At 37.6% G+C, this 17,504-nt stretch overlaps 1 protein-coding gene across 3 annotated transcripts in view; it reads left to right on the forward strand.

Annotated features, from left to right (window-relative positions):
• The window catches only part of ABCI13 (non-intrinsic ABC protein 11), a 79,407-nt gene that overhangs the window by 31,408 nt on the left and 30,495 nt on the right, over positions 1-17,504 (forward strand). For all 3 annotated transcript variants that reach the window (XM_089999510.1, XM_089999511.1, XM_089999512.1), the window contains exon 3: positions 16,856-16,951. In XM_089999510.1, the coding sequence (XP_089855636.1) occupies positions 16,856-16,951 (96 nt within the window). The remainder of the gene's footprint in view (positions 1-16,855; positions 16,952-17,504) is intronic.

A 17,504-nucleotide genomic window follows, 5' to 3' on the forward strand; every position in this document is an offset into this window, starting at 1 on the left:
CAATCACATTCACCATAGTCGAGCAAAGCACATTGAAATAGATCAACATTTTATTAGGAAAAAGGTTGAAGACAAAGAGATTGAGCCTATGTATGTGCCAACTAAGGAACAAGTTGCTGACATCCTCACTAAAGGGTTGACAAAGGATAGATTTTGGTTTCTGAAGAACAAGTTGTTCATGGTCCAACACCATGCACAACTTGAGGGAGGGTGAAAAGAAGTCGTCATTATCATTATTTTGTATATGTCTGACCCGATCCATTTATGTAATGGATCGGGTCCAGACCCAGTCCATGTATGATGTAAATTAATCTTGTATTAAGGGGTATTTTAGTACCCTAGTGTTTTTACACTCTTGTTATTAATAGAATGAGAGGGCAGTCACGATTGACTGAACTCCCTTGCGTCTCTCTCTTCTTTCTTTCCCTTGATCTCTCTCTCTCTCTCTCCTCTCTCAGTAAACGATAGGGTTACTTTCTAACAGGATGTTCATGGCCCCCTGATTCATCTTTGTGCTCTCCTTTTAAAGAAGAAGAGGAGACTTCGAGAGAGAAGTTCGGTTGGAGATCCAGGGTGGAGAGAGACCCCAGAGAGATTTGTTGAAGATCAATGGCGGAAAACGAGAGGGGAAAATGCGCGGGAGCAAGCCGTTCGCCCTTTCCCTCTTTTCCAAAAGGAGGGTTCCTTTTTTAAAGATTTTTTGTAAAATGGTTCAAGATGAGGTTTTCGGCAAAATCTTCAAAACCCACTTATTTTTCTCGTAGTTTTTCTGATTTTTTTGGTTTTTTGCGTTATTTTTTCATTTTTTGTATTTTTGGAACAAAAATCTAAGATTTTAAAGGAAAACAAAGATTAAACACTAAATTTTTGTATTTTTCTGAGAAATATTTACAAAAGTGTTTTTCCGAGAATTTCAGGCCATTTTGGGGAAATTTCTTCAGAAGAATAGGTTTGGACCCCAGTTTTGAGAAAATGTTTGAGTTTTTGAAACTCGAATCGAGAAATACAACGTGATGGATCCAAACGGATGCCAGATGGACTGTTCGAGCTATTTAAAAATTATTTTTGGTACTTTCTGTAATTTTAATTTAAAAGTTGGACAACGAGACTCAGATTTGGATCTGGACAATGGATCCGGATCCGAAATCAAGTCAGAAATATAAAATGAATTTAATTTCAGTAAAACTTGAGAAATGAACTGGAATTTAGATTTAAAAGTGACTCAATTGCTCAGAAAATGATATCAGGCGCAAAAAGGAAATATTTAAAAGATTTTGAAAATTTTGGGGTGTTTACAGTACTCTATCGTATGCCTTCTTCAAATCAATAAAAACCATATGCAAATCTTTGTTCCTCTCTCTATTTCTCTCAATGAGTTGTCTAAGAAGATGTATAGCTTCCATAGTTGATCTTCCAGGCATAAAACCAAATTGATTCTCTGATATTATGACAACCTTCCTCAACCTAGACTCAATCACCCTCTCCCAAAGTTTCATAGTATGACTCATGAGTTTTATACCACGATAGTTTGTACAATCATGTATATCACCCTTATTCTTATATAGAGGCACCAAAGTACTCTTCCTTCGCTCATTAGGCATCTTATTTGTTCGCCAAATCTTGTTAAAAAGATTGTCAACCATTCTAAACCTTTCTCTCTCAAGCATTTCCAAGCCTCAATAGGTATTCCATCTAGGCCAACTGCCCTTCTTGATTTAATTTTCTTCAAAGCCTCTGCAATTTCTTTCTTTTGAATCTTGCGCATGAAGTCACGATTCATCTCATGAAAATGAATGGACAAGTCTCCAAGATCCTAGGCATGACTTTCATTAAATAGCTTATCAAAATAATCTTTCCATCTCTCCTTAATCTCCTCATCTTTGACTAAAACCCTTTGTGTTTCATCTTTGATACATCTAATCATACCCAGATCCCTCGATTTCCTATCTCTCATCTTTGCAAGCCTATAAATATCCTTCTCACCTTCTTTGGTATCCAACTTGTCATAAACCTTCTTATACACCTTATCTCTCGCGTTTCGAACTACTTTTTTAGCTTTCTTCTTTGCTATCATATACTTCTCCAAATTCTCATTATCACGACTCATACTTAGATTTCTATAACACTCTTTTTTAACCTTAATAGTTAATTTGACATCCTCATTCCACCATGATGTATCTTTACCTAGCGGTGCACCGCCTTTAGACTCACCCAATACGTCCTTAGCCACCTTTCTCATGCCACCCGCTATCTTATTCCACATTGATTTTGAATCCTCCTCGAGACACCAATCAGCTTCCTTAACTACCTACTCTACAAACATTCTTTGTTTAGCTCCTTTAAGTGCCCACCACTTAATTCTAGGATCTATCCTATGTCTATCCCTTTTGCGGCATTGTCTAATTCTATGATCTAAAATTAAGACTCTATGTTGTGTAACTACACTTTCTCCCGATATAACCTTACAATCGATGCAACAACCCCTATCTCTCTTTCTAAGTAGGAAAAAATCTATCTGACTCGTATTAACCCCACTTTTAAATGTTACTAGGTGAGACTCCCTCTTCCTAAACCAAGTGTTTGCTAAGATCATATCATAGGACAAACCAAAATCTAAAATCCTTTCTCCACTTTCATTTCTTTCTCCTATACCATAGCCTCCATGGATACTCTCAAATCCATCTCTACTAATGCCTACATGTCCATTAAGGTCACCCCCGATGAAAATCTTTTCACCATAAGATATCTCTTGTACTAATCCATCTAAATTTTTCCAAAATTGACGCTTAATGGAATCATCTAAACCTACTTGAGGTGCATAAACACTAATAATATTAGTAATATCTGTACCTAATACTAATTTAATAAGTAAAATCTTATCACCCTTCCTACGGACCGCAACTACATTATCTATAAACTCACGACTCATAACAATCCCTACTCTGTTCCTATTTCTATTTATTCCTGTATACCAAATCTTATATCCCCGAGGTTCTATCACTTTTGTCTTCTCACCTACCCATTTGGTCTCTTGTAGACATAAAATATCAATCTTTCTCCTACACATAACATCTACTAACTCTACCAACTTACCAGTTAAAGACCCTATATTCAAAGTGGCTAACCTAATTTTATGGTCTTGGACTAACTTCTTTACCCCCACCCGTCTAACAAAGTGAGGGAACCCTTGCCTATTTGACACCACACCCGAGCGCCGGTGTGACGCGTCGCTTCCGGGCGACGACCTAGCAACCCCTGCCCATTTATCACAGTCTCCGGGCCTATAGAGTACAGTGTGTCGCTCAGTAGGGAACACCCCAACAAAATTCTCATATTGGTTCATATTCATAGGGTATGACTAAGTTTTTTTTACGTTGGCTGTCACTGGCCTACCGCAACCCTCCTCCTTTATCCGAGCTCGGGACCGACAATGTATAACTAAACAATTATACACAGGCGGACTCGTATGAGTATAAATAAGAATAACCCAAGTGTTCTAGCAATACCTTCCAATAATGAAGAAAATGAAGGTGTTAATGTCGTCTCAAGACCGGGGTGCAACTTAAGGACCTACGAGCCTCCCCACTTCAAGAATCAAAATCAAAGTTCAAGTGGTCAAGGTGGATAGAGGGATTATAGCAAGCTTGTGTGCCACTTTTGTAAGGAACCTGGGCACATCAAGCTGATTTGCCCAAAGTGGAAGAAGTTGCTAGCTATGGCTACCACATCCCAACCTCAAAAGGAAGAGTGCTCATCATCTTCAAATGAAGCTCTCTCACTACAACAAATTGTGGATGCACTTCAACCTCTTCTCAAGGAAGCTATTTTCAGAGCCGCTATGTCAACCTCTTCTCTGTTAAAATATGATGTATATTTATATATATATATATATACATAGATTACGACACATACACATATATATGATATATATATGTCTATGTGTCTATCTATATATATAAATATATATATATATATATTTATTTTGTAAAACCCGATAGGGGTATTTCTGTAATTTCACCCTATACACGCATATCTTTGATATGCTTTTCTCCTTTTCTTTTTCCTTTATTCTTTTTCCTTTTTTTTTGCTTTTTTCTTTTTTGTTTTTATTCACTTGAGAGGGGTCCACATAGAGTCGTTGGATCCCTCCAACGGTCATAAATATGACCGTTGGAGGGGCTCCAACGACTCTATGGGAGCCCCTCCTTGGGTCCCTTGCTGTGTATAAATAAGGGGCTCAGCCCCATGTATTTGCTAAGCTTCTCTTGAAGCATTCTATGAAGTGAGATATATTTTTTATCTTCTTTTTGTGCTTGACCACTTTTGTGGTTTATTTTGCCCTTTAGTGGCATCTTGTGTATGTGCGTGCTTTCGCTTGGAGACGTTGCTCTTTTCATTTGGCACTTCATTACATGGTATCAGAGCCTTGGCTAAGAAGACTTCATTGGATCCTCCATTGACAAGTAATACCTCTCCACTCTCTTGTCTTATAATTTTTTCTTCTAATGGCCAACAAAGATGCAAAAATCGATCTCTCATTCAAATTGGATGGGACCAATTATCGCATGTGGGCGGCCGCTATGGAGAATAATCTCAAAGGTAAAAGGCTTTGGGGTTATGTATGTGGAACCATTCCGGAACCACAACTAAAGTTAACTAAATTTGAAGGAGGTGAAGAAAAAGCCTTGAATGAAGAAGAAAAAGAAAAGGCTATTCTTGATTACTCTTCTAAAATGGAAGATTGGGAAAGTGAACATGCTAAAATCTTGGCATGGTTCATGAATAACGTCGAATTGAAGATTTGTGCAAATCTTGCAAAATTCAAGAAGGCTAATGAAGCATGGTTTTTCATGAAAGGTATGTACACTCAAAGAGACCTTGCTAGGCACTTTTTTCTTCAAGAAAAGGTAAGAGCTACCAAGCAAGGTGATATGAGCATTAGGGACTATTATAGTGCCCTATCCTCTTTATGGGATGAACTTGTCCTTCTCGAACCGCAATGGGAAGGAAGTGCTATTGCTATGAGACAAGAGCAAATGGAAAAAGAGAGGTTCTTTCAATTTATTCATGGGCTTCGTCCCGAATTTGAACAACTTAGAGGATCTCTACTTCATAGAGCCTCTACTCCTCTAAGCGATATTTTGGCCGATTTATGTCAAGAAGAAACCCGTTTGGCCTTGAAAAAGGATGTTGATGAAGTACATGCCGTGTCTAGACCCGGCAACAATGTAAGATCATATAAACCACCACATTTTTGGAAGAATAATGGTGGAGGAAGGAAAATCATTTGTCATAATTGTAATGAACCGGTCCATATTCGTCCCGATTGCCCTAAATTCAAGAAGAAGGTAGCTTCCGTGGGAGAAACTCCTTCAATCATCAATGAAGATTCAAAGAAGGATGGTGACATAAAGGATTCCATCGCTCATCTAACCGAAACTCTTCAACAATTTATGAAGATGAACGCCTCTACATCATCATCCTCACCTTCCACTTCCGGTGCCGCCATTTCTTCATTCCCAGGTATGTCTTCTTGGATTCTTGATTCGGGTGCCTCTTTCCATATGACTCCAAATGCATCACTTTTGTCAAAACCAAGTCTCAATAAATTTAAATCATATGTATCCACCGCCGATGAAACTTCTTTAAATGTTGAGGGTATTGGAAACCTTGAGAAAATTTATGACCAAAACAAAGAATTTTTTGTTCCCAAAATCCGAATCATCCCAAAACTTAATCTAAATCTTTTCTCCGTCTCTCAAATTACCGATTTTGAATGTAATGTCTCTTTTTCACCAACCCATTGCTATGTGCAGGATCTCCGGTCCGGGAAGCGGATTGGGCAAGGCCATAGAAGAGGGGACCTTTACTATATGGTTTTTTTGTCTTTGCCATCCAAATCATTTTGTAATCATGTTCAATCCAAAGATATTGAGACTTGGCATAGGAGACTTGGGCACCCTAGTATTTCTAAATTGTACCTTTTTCCATTTTTGGAAAATTTTTGTAATACAAATACTTTTACATGCAATGATTGTATTCTTGGGAAAATTCACTCTCTTCCATATTCTCATAGCAATTTTGTGTCAAAAAGGCCTTTTGAACTTGTGCATTCCGATGTATGGGGACCGGCACCCGTTATGTCCAAAGGAGGCTTCTCTTACTATGTTTCTTTTATTGATGATTTTACTAGATACACATGGGTTTATATTACAACAACAACAACAACAACTACGCCTTCATCCCAAAACACATGGGTTTATATTATCAAGAATAAATCCGATGTCTTCACCAATTTTAAAGAGTTTCACGCTCTTGTTCAAAACCAATTCCAACACAATATAGCCATTTTTAGATCCGACTCCGGAGGAGAATACATGTCTAATGACTTCCAAAATTATTTTAAAACAAATGGAATTTTGCACCAACGATCTTGTCCTAAAACTCCGCAACAAAATGGTCTTGCGGAAAGGAAACATAGGCATTTAATTGAAACCACAAGAACTCTTCTTGTGTCTAAATGTGTTCCTAAAAACTTTTGGGCCGAAGCTCTTCTTACCGCAACATATCTTGTGAATCGTATGCCCTCTTCCTCTTTGAAAAATGTTTCGCCCTTTGAAAAATTATTTAAAATTACTCCCGATTTTAATAGACTAAGAATCTTTGGATGCAAATGTTTTGTACTTAGTCTAGGACAAGATAAGTTGTCACCTAAAGCTATTGAATGTGTGTTCATTGGCTATGGTGAGAATAAAAAAGGCTATAGATGTTATGATATTCGAAACAATAAATTATGTGTCGAGAAATGTAAACTTTATTGAAGAACAAAATGATTTCGATATCCACACATCTAAGGAAGACATCGATTATTCTTTTCTATTTGACTTAGCTCCTAGAATTGAGTCTCCTGAGGCTATTTCTTGTGATACTAGTTGTGATGGGATTTCACATTATAATGATATACAACAACATGATGAAAACCTTAATGATATAAATGTCTATACCCGGCGGATAGGAAATGAACATCAACCTGCTATTGACAGATACTCTCAAGACTTTTCTTTAGAAGAATCTACTGACAACCATCTACCTAGGAGATCTTCTCGTACCAGTAGGCCACCACAAAAGTTTGTGTCCTATGAATCTTTTTCTCCGAATTATAGGACTTGTCTTATGTTAATACATTTGTATCACAAACCTTCCTCTTTTAAGGAAGCTAAAGATCACCCACATTGGATTGAAGCCATGAAAATCGAATTAGAGGCTCTTACCAAGGCCCAAATTTGGAGCATTATTCCTCAACCTTTAGGGAAGAAGGCAATTGGGTGTAGATGGGTATATAAGGTCAAAACTAAATGTGATGGGTCTCTTGAAAGATACAAAGCTCGTTTGGTAGCAAAAGGCTATGCCCAAAAATATGGGATTGATTATGAAGAAACCTTTGCTCCCGTGGCCAGAATGACTAGTGTACGAACCTTAATTGCCTTAGCATCCATCAAACAATGGCCTATATACCAACTTGATGTTAAAAATGCTTTCTTAAATGGAACTTTATGTGAAGAAGTTCTTATGGATCCTCCGCCGGGTCTTGAAATTGGGAAAGGCAATATTCTAAAATTAAACAAAGCTCTTTATGGGTTAAAACAAGCGCCAAAAGCTTGGTATGATCTTTTTAGCAAAGTAGTTCTTGATAATGGTTTCTCCTCATGTTACACTGATACTGTTTTGTTTGTTAAATCCTCTAATGAATACATAATCATTTTGTTATTATATGTTGATGATATGATTATCACAGGTAATGATAAGAAAGGTATTGATCTTATTAAAAATATTCTTAAGAAAAATTTTGATATGTCTGATCTGGGTTTTTTGAGGTATTTCTTAGGAATTGAAGTTGCATACTCCCCCAAGGGGTATGTCCTATCTCAGATGAAGCTTGCCTCTGATATTATTGCTAGGTCTGGGCTAACAGATGACAAAAGGGTGGAGACTCCAAAAGTGATCAATGCCAAGATGAGAGCCAATGATGGCACTCCTTTAGCAGATCCCACGCCTTATCGTCAATTGATTGGATCCTTAACATATTTATCTATTACCAGGCCTGACATTTCCCATGCTGTTCATAGTGCAAGCCAATTTCAGACTGCTCCTACCACCACTCACATGGCAGCAGTAATGAGGATTATCAGATATCTAAAAGATTCCATAACTAAGGGAGTATTCTTATCCTCTTCTTCACCTCTTACTTTACTTGCGTATACTGACTCTGATTGGGGGGGTAACCCCGATGATCGTATTTCGACCACAGGTTATTGTGTGTTTCTTGGGGAGTCACTTATCTCCTGGAGGTGTCAAAAGCAGCGTAAAGTTTCTCTCTCATCTACTGAAGCCGAATATCGGGCGATGGCCACTACCACAACTGAGATTATATGGTTAAGAAGCTTACTTAAAGATATGGGTGTCTCCTTCTCAACTCCCTCAAAGCTATGCTGTGACAACAAGAGCTCCATTTATATCGCTAGCAATCACACTTTTCACGAACGAACGAAGCATATTGAGATGGACTGTCATTATGTTCGAGACGAGTTTTTACGAGGCACCATTCAACTTCCATATGTTCCTACCGAATATCAGTTGGCGGACTTCTTCACCAAAGCTTTGCCTTCGCCTCGCTTCTACTTCCTCCTTAGCAAACTCTCGGTGATCTCACCATGTGTTTGAGGGGGGGTGTTAAAATATGATGTATATTTATATATATATATATATATACATAGATTACGACACATACACATATATATGATATATATATGTCTATGTGTCTATCTATATATATAAAAATATATATATATATATATATATATATATATATATATTTATTTTGTAAAACCCGATAGGGGTATTTCTGTAATTTCACCCTGTACACGCATATCTTTGATATACTTTTCTCCTTTTCTTTTTCCTTTATTCTTTTTCCTTTTTTTTTGCTTTTTTCTTTTTTGTTTTTATTCACTTGAGAGGGGTCCACATAGAGTCGTTGGACCCCTCCAACGGTCATAAATATGACCGTTGGAGGGGCTCCAACGACTCTATGGGAGCCCCTCCTTGGGTCCCTTGCTGTGTATAAATAAGGGGCTCAACCCCATGTATTTGCTAAGCTTCTCTTGAAGCATTCTATGAAGTGAGATATATTTTTTATCTTCTTTTTGTGCTTGACCACTTTTGTGGTTTATTTTGCCCTTAAGTGGCATCTTGTGTATGTGCGTGCTTCCGTGCTTTCGCTTGGAGACGTTGCTCTTTTCATTTGGCACTTCATTACATTCTCCTCCCAGTAAGACCTCGTGGCTTTTAGATTCGGGTGCTTCATTTCACGTCTCCAAGTATTAGTTCTTTTTTCGAATACTCAAACAGTCTTTTTCCATCCTTTGTTTCAACCGCGGATGGAACATCTCTTGAAGTAAAAGGAATTAGAAATTTTGAAAAACAAAGGTTTTTTATTCCAAAAATTAGATTTATCCCCAAATTAAACTTAAATTTGCTTTCCGTTTCTCAACTCTTGGATCATGGGTATGATATAAAATTTTCTTCTAACAAATGTTGGATACATGATCGCCGATCCGGGAGGTTGATTGGGGAAGGCTCTAGGAAAGAGGATCTATACTATGTCAATTCCCTTCAAATTCTAAAGAACATATTTTGTAATATTGTCCAACAAAAGGATATTAATGTATGGCACAAGAGACTTGTGTATCCAAATGTTGTAAAAATTTCTCATTTACCTTTTGTTAAAAATCTATGTAAAAGTGATTTCACTTGTAACGTGTGTATTTTTGGGAAAATGAAAAAATTACACTTTTGTCAAAGATCTATGTTTACAACAAGACCTTTTGAAATTGTCCATTCAGATGTATGGGGATCGGCACCGGTTTTATCAAAAGGAGGTTTTGCATATTATGTCATTTTTGTCGACGACTACACGAGATATTGTTGGATATTTTTTCTTAAACACAAATATGAAGTTTTTTTGACCTTTAAAACCTATCATATGATGATTAAAACCCAATTTAATGGAAACCTAAATATTTTTAGAACTGACTCTGGTGGAGAATACCTTTCAAGTGAATTAAAAAATTATCTTGAAAGTCATGGTATTCTCCACTTCCACCAAAGATCTTGTTCGAAGACCCCTCAACAAAATGGATTAGCCGAAAGAAAGCATAAACACGTAATAGAGATAACTCGAACTCTACTTATTTCTCGAAACATCTCAAAAGGTTTTTGGGCTGAAGTTGCCTTAGCGTCTGTCTATCTGATAAATCAGCTACCTTCTAAAAATTTGAACAATATCTCGCCTTTTGAAATGTTATATACCAAAGAACCTGACTATAGTCTGTTGAGAATTTTCGGTTGCAAATGTTTTGTTCTTACTGACAAGAACGACAAGCTTTCACCAAAAGCTATTGAATGTGCCTTTCTTGGATATTCTGAAGCACAAAAAGGGTTTCAGTGTTATGATATCAAGAATGATAAGTTATATGTTTCCAGAAATGCGAGTTTTCTGGAAAATGTTAATGGTTTTGAGAGGAGTGAACCTTATAAAGAAAACATGGATTATTCATTTTTATTTGAGTTGTTAGCACAAAATGGTGATAGTGATGATGAACTCACTTATAATGATTCTAATGATAAAGAAGATGAAAATATTTCCTCCCATCCACCTATTTTCCAACATAGTGATGAAGGGGTATCGAGAAATCCTATAATATATATTCATAGCGACATGAACTGTTTTAGAAGTGCAATTGAAAAATACACTGAACCTAGTGGCCCCACTTCAATAAATGAAGAAAACCTATGAAGAACTGAGAGAAATAGAAAGGTGCCTTCTAGGTTCGTCTCATATGATTCCTTTACACCTAGACATAGAGTTTGTCTTAGCATCATTCACTCCTATATAGAGCCCAAAAACTTTGAATAAGCAAAAAAGAATGATGAATGGTTAAAAGCAATGGAATGTGAGCTTACAACTCTCAGTAGGGCAAAAACTTGAGAATTCCAAGATCTTCTTAAGGGTAAGAAAATAATAGGGTGTAGATGGGTATTTAAGGTAAAAACTAAGAGCGACGGATCTCTTAAAAGATATAAAGCTCGGCTAGTTGCGAAGGGATATAGTCAAGAATATGAGATTGACTATGAAAAAACATTTGCTCATGTGGCCTGAATGGTCACTGTCAGATACCTCATTATTGTTGCCTCAATTAACAAATGAAACATTTATCAAATGGATGTCAAAAACGCATTTTTAAATGGTGGTCTGAATGATGAAATATATATGGATGCCAAGTCCCCAAGGCTTGGTATGATAGATTTAATTCTGTAATGTTAGAAAATGGTTTCTTATCCTGTTTCACTGACACTGCTCTGTTTGTTAGAAAAACCAATGCAGGGATAGTTATTCTGGTTTTGTATGTGGATGATATGTTAATAACTGGAATTGATACTAAATGAGTTAAAAGTATAAAATCAATCTTAAAGGATAGATTCGAAATGTCTGATTTGAGATTTCTAACTTATTTTTTGGGTATTGAAGTAACATACTCTCATAGAGGGTATTTTTTTATCTCAAACTAAGCTTGCCTCTGAGATTCTTGACAGGTCAGTTATTATTGATGATAAAGTTTGTGAAACTCTTGCTATAGTAGGAGCCAAAATGAAAATTGATAATGGCATTCCTCTCTCTGATCTCACTCTCTATAGGCAGCTTGTGGGATCACTGATGTATCTGAGTATTACTAGACCAAATATTTCTCATGCAGTTCATACTGCAAGCCAATTTCAACATGCACCAACATCGGTTCACATGAGTGTCATTTTGCGGATCATCAGATACATAAAGGGTACACTAAATAAGAGAGTATTCTTATCATCTTCTTCTGAATTGAAATTAATTGTTTATACTGACTCTGACTGGGGAGGTGACCCAAATAACCGTCACTCCACTACTGGTTTTTGTGTGTTTTTAGGAGACTCGTTGATCTCATGGAGATGCAAGAAGCAACAAAAAGTGTCTTTATTCTCTACTAAAGCTGAATATCGAGCCATGACAACTACTACCATGTAAATTGTATGGATTCATCAGTTATTTGAAGATATGAGGATCAATGTTGAAGGGTCCACCAAGCTATGTTGTGATAACAAGAGTGCAATTTATATTGCCAAAAATCATACTTTTCATGAGCGGACTAAACACATTGAGATGAACTGTCACTATGTTCGTGAAACATATCTCAAAGGAGTCAGATCTTCCGTATGTAACTTCAGAATATCAGTTGACAGATTTCTTCACTAAAGCTCTGTGTTCTCCGCTGTTTAACTTCATTCTTGGCAAACTTTCGATCATCATACCATAAGTTTGAAGGGGTGGTGGTGGTGTTAAATTGTAATCCATTATCATTGCAATGCCCATATATATTTTATATATATAAAGAAAGATACATATACATGTATATTTCATATATATGTACATCTATCTATCTAATTATATATATATATATATATAAGTTATAGGGGTATTTTAGTCTTTTTCTCTTTTTACACATATTCATATTTTGAATATGTTTGCACATTTTTTACTTTTTATTTCTTTTCTTTTTAATTTTTGTACTTTGTGTACCTTGGGGGGCCCACATATAGTCGTTGGGCCTCTCCAACAGTCACATTTGTGACCGTTGGAGGGCTCCAACGACTACATGTGGAGCCCCTCCAAGGCCCACTAAGTGTTCTATAAATTGAGCCCCTCTCCCTTGTATTTTCTTATGGCTTTGGGTCAAAGCCCAAGTGTTCAATAAAGTTTTTATTCTTTAGTGCATTTGTGAGATTGATTGGGTTGTGCTTTTGTGCACAAGTGTTCTTATTGTGCATATGTGCACTTATCTTTCATCAAGAATATTGGGTCTTAATCATAGTATCTTGTTGAAGATATTTTTAAAGGTAAGTGGCTAAGGCATAGGTACATGGAGACTTGGAGGAGGAAGTCTACATGAAATTTCCTTAGGAACATCCCAATAAAAGGGACAAAAGCATGGTCTGGAAGCTAAAAAATGCCTTATATGGCCTCAAACAATCCTCTCTGGCCTAGTTTGCGAAACTTAATGATACTCTCATCAACTTCGACTTTAAAAGAAGCTCGGCTGAACACTATGTTCACAAAAATTGATGACATAGGGACTGTAATTGTCTTGGTATGCGTAGATCACATAATAGTTGCTGAAAATGATTTTGATCTAATTAAAAGATTAAAGTCCTACCTTCATCATAAATTTGAAATTAAAGGCCTGGGGAAACTCAGATATTTCCTAGGTATAGAGGTAGCACAATCTGACAAAGGAGTCTTCATATGTCAAAGGAAATATGCCTTGGATTTGCTCAAGCAAACTAACATGTTGGGGGCTAAACAATTTGACACTCCCATTGAGCTGAATTGCAAGATCGTCAAAGATTCTGATAAACCCATTAAGGATACAAACAACTTTTAAAGGCTTGTTGGATGTCTCATATACCTTTCAGTCACTAGACTTGACATCACTTATGTTGTCATTCTCATAAGCCATCATGCACAGTCCAAAGATGCCATACCTCGAAGTTGCTCATAGGATTTTAAGATAAAATCCTCACTGGGAAAGGGAAATCTTATGAATAGAAATGGACACACTAGAATCATAGACTAAACAAACGTCGACTGGATAGGAGATCCAAATGACAGGAGATCTACAACGGGCTATTTCACCCTTGTTGGAGACAACCTTTGTGACATGGAAAAGCAAAAAATAGATTGTCATTGCCAAATCCAGTGTAGAGGTCGAATACAAGGCCATGACCACCACTACATGTGAATTGATATGGATAAAGGCTTTCCTAAATGATATGAGATTGTGGATCCATGGAGATAAGGTGTGACAACCAAAGCGCCATTCACATAGGGATGAATCCAGTCTTTTACAAGAGGACCCAAATTATTGAGGTTGATTGCGTTTTATCAGATAAAAGATTTAATCCATATTCATATCAACCCCTCATGTTAGGACTGAGGACCAATTGACAGATATATTCACCAAGGTTACATTAAAGGACAGGTTTCAAGGTATCATTGGCAAGTTGGGGCTGATTGATATCAACATGCCAGCTTGAAAGGGTGTGTCAAGTTACCTACCTCTTAGCTAACTACCTTCATTTGATTCATGATGTAATACATTTTCCTCATTAGCCACTACTACTTATCGATCTTGTTATATATACATGTGTATTGTCTCCTCAATATCATTGAAATAAGAGAAGATTTCTTCCCCCTTTCCTGTGGACATAGGCCATAAGGCTGAATCACGAAAAATTTTCCTCTTTATTGTTTTACTTTTGTTTTGTGCAATGCCCTTTCATAACATGAGTGATCCTCAACTGATACATTAACATCTACAAACATCATCCAATCATTATGGAATAAAAAATACAGATATATAAAAGTTGCATAATGAGCCACAGATGTCATCCCTAACAGTGTAATTGCTGTTGTTGGTGGTTATGCTGAGGTGGTCACAACCATGGTGGTGCTTGTGATAATGATGTTCCTGGTGGTTGGAAAGTGCTAGAAGTTGTGGTGGTGGTGGGGGTTGATGGCATTCTTGATGGTTGGTGGATAAGAAGAATGGGAGTGCGATGAAGTGCAAACATCAAAAGAAAACAGAAAGGAAGATGAGACACAAGCTGGATGGACTGGTTAGGCCTGATCAGCAAAGGGGGTGTGATGTCTTTGAGTCCACTCCAGTTCACTTGTAAGAATTTTTTGTTTTGGAAAAAATTTAAGAGATTGAATGGCAGGTAAGGATCAATGTAGCCCTACCATCCCAAGATTGTCACTATTAGCAGGTTTTCCATTATCCACAAAAGGAGAATGGTATTTAATGGAGTGAATGTGTTGGTTCTCCTAGAATTCCATGAACATTGGATAATATAGAATTCCATGAACATTGGACAAAAAAATTTCTTTTCTTGTCAATCATGCAAACATTTTATTGGAGAAACATCATTGAACCTTGTTTCACCAACCAAATGATCCATTCTTTGCCTTTGTGCACCCAAGTGAATTGTCAAAAATAAAAACGAAAGAGAAAAAGAGGGGCTGAGATGATAGGCAAATTTGTTTGCTTCTTCTTGCTCATGATGAACTTTTGTTGCTGAAGACTTAATAGCAGCATGTCTTTCAGAAAGAAAGGACCTACTATTGGTATGAGGTGGAAGCTATGTCACATGGGTGCGGGTGCGGGGGTGGTTCACTTTCAAAAAACATGGGTGCGGAGGTGCGGCAAAAATATAAAAAATTATATATATATATATATATATATATATATATAAAGTCCAAAAGTTGGACATAAATGACCCTGGGTTCGTTGACTGCACCCAGGGTCAGGTTGACCGCATCGGGTGCGGGTGCGACGCCGGTGCGGCACCTAGTTGAAGAGTCCCTGTGACATAGGGTGGAAGTGATCAAAATATAAGCCCCATAGTTGGAATGTCTAAGTTACTTCTGTCTAACATTGAAACAAACCAGGCTCTGTCAGTGAACTACAGCAAGTTGTCCTATCTTCAGTAAAATACAAGACAAACATGATCTGCTGTCCCTCATAAAATTAGAGCATTATTGGATCTCAGTGTTTCTGAATCACTGTCCCTTGAGTCTATTCTTTCACTCTCAATTTTATTTGCAGCACCTAATAACATTTTTTGCCATTCATAGGTAAGCAAGAGCCTACATATGAGCTCTATCATATCAGCAGCAAAAAGCTCTTCTTCAAAAGGGCGGTGTCTTTGGTTTGCCTGCCATTCATTTTATATTGGCTTGTCAGAGGAGAGAGGTATAGAAGGCCTTGTATTGCTGAAGAAAAGGCTCATGTCAACCAAAATAACAAAAGATATTTTAATTTCGTGTAATAACATTTTCCAGTAATCACAGTGGGACATGGTATGTGAAAAGATTAATGAAGACAGCTGCAGGATGGCAACAGTTTGAGGAGGCTGCAGTTGTCTAGTCTAATGTTTTGTAACTTTTCTTAGTCCTGTATAGTAATTGACAAAGGTGCAGATGTGCACTAGCCGAATTACAATGGTGTAGTGGTCGGCAGCTAGATGGCACAAAATTAGTATAACAGCCAACATTCAGTTGTAAGGATCAGTCACCAATTATTTTGGATCCAAGTGGATGTGCTCAACTTTATATTGCAAGCAGTGACATGTTATCACTGACACTTCAAAAATCTCATTGGCATCTTTAGTTTATATTTTTTTATTTGAATTTTAAACTTTTTATTTCTTTTTTATTAAGGCTTTGCTAAAAGAAGGCAATTTTAGCTCCGATTGTTTCCTATACTTCTTGTATCTGATATTTGCCTGTACAACTAACCACGATGCAGCCTGGTGCAGGATGTAGCTAACAATGGTCTCTAACTGGACCCGTATTAAGCATTGCTAACCCTTTTTTCTCCTTTCTCTATTTTTTTTCACTTGTTGAAGCATTTCGAGGTTCTATTTCAGAATTGACAAGTTGATTGCTGTATTTTTCTTTGAATTTTAAATTACTAGCACTTCAAACTCTTTTCTTCTCACTAGCAATGGTCTGAAATGTGTGTGTGTGTGTGTGTGTGTGTGTGTGTGTGTGTGTGTGTGTGTGTTTTGTCATGGATGTTATTAGAGTTCAAGATTTAAACTTGGGTCATGCTATATCTGAGAAGATTATGTTTTTTGGGCCTGGTGGTTTATGCCTGCACTAGCAATTTGTATGTTCTTGGTCTAACTACATGTTATTGTACAGATCAAACGTGGGGAAGCTGTTGGAATAATTGGACCATCTGGCACTGGAAAGTCAACAATCCTTAAGATTATGGCAGGGCTTCTTGCTCCAGATAAGGCAAATAATTTGATGCAATATTAGTATTTATATATGATGCAATCATTTATAACTATGTCACCGGGACACGGCATAAGAGGCCACGTACCCGTGCCGACACGGCCTGACAAATGTACGGGTATCGGGCACGGCATGGGTACATGGGCTTGTGGGTTGGCTCGGCAGCAGGAGAGAGAGAGAGAGAGAGAGAGAGAGAGAGAGAGAGAGAGACCTTCTTATTCTTCTCTTACTCGCAGAGAGAGAGAGGGAGAGGCGGTGTGGGTGGGGGTTACGAAGAGTCAGAGAAGAGAGGGAGAGAGGCGGTGGGATGAGGGTTATGAAGAGAGAGAGGGGCAGTGGGTGAGAGAGAGAGACACATGGGGTGGGGGTTAGGGAGAGAGGCGGTGGGGAGGGGTTACCGAGAGAGAGAGAGAGAGAGAGAGAGAGAGAGAGAGAGAGAGAGAGAGAGAGAGAGAGAGAGAGAGAGAGAGAGAGAGAGAGACGTGGGGTGGGGGTTATGAAGAGAGGGAGAGGGAGAGAGGCGGTGGGGTGAGGTTAATAACAGAGTAAAAAG

This window comes from Nuphar pumila, chromosome 3 (assembly GCF_984573655.1).
Source record: "Nuphar pumila chromosome 3, dmNupPumi1.hap1.1, whole genome shotgun sequence".
Classification (NCBI taxonomy): domain Eukaryota; kingdom Viridiplantae; phylum Streptophyta; class Magnoliopsida; order Nymphaeales; family Nymphaeaceae; genus Nuphar; species Nuphar pumila.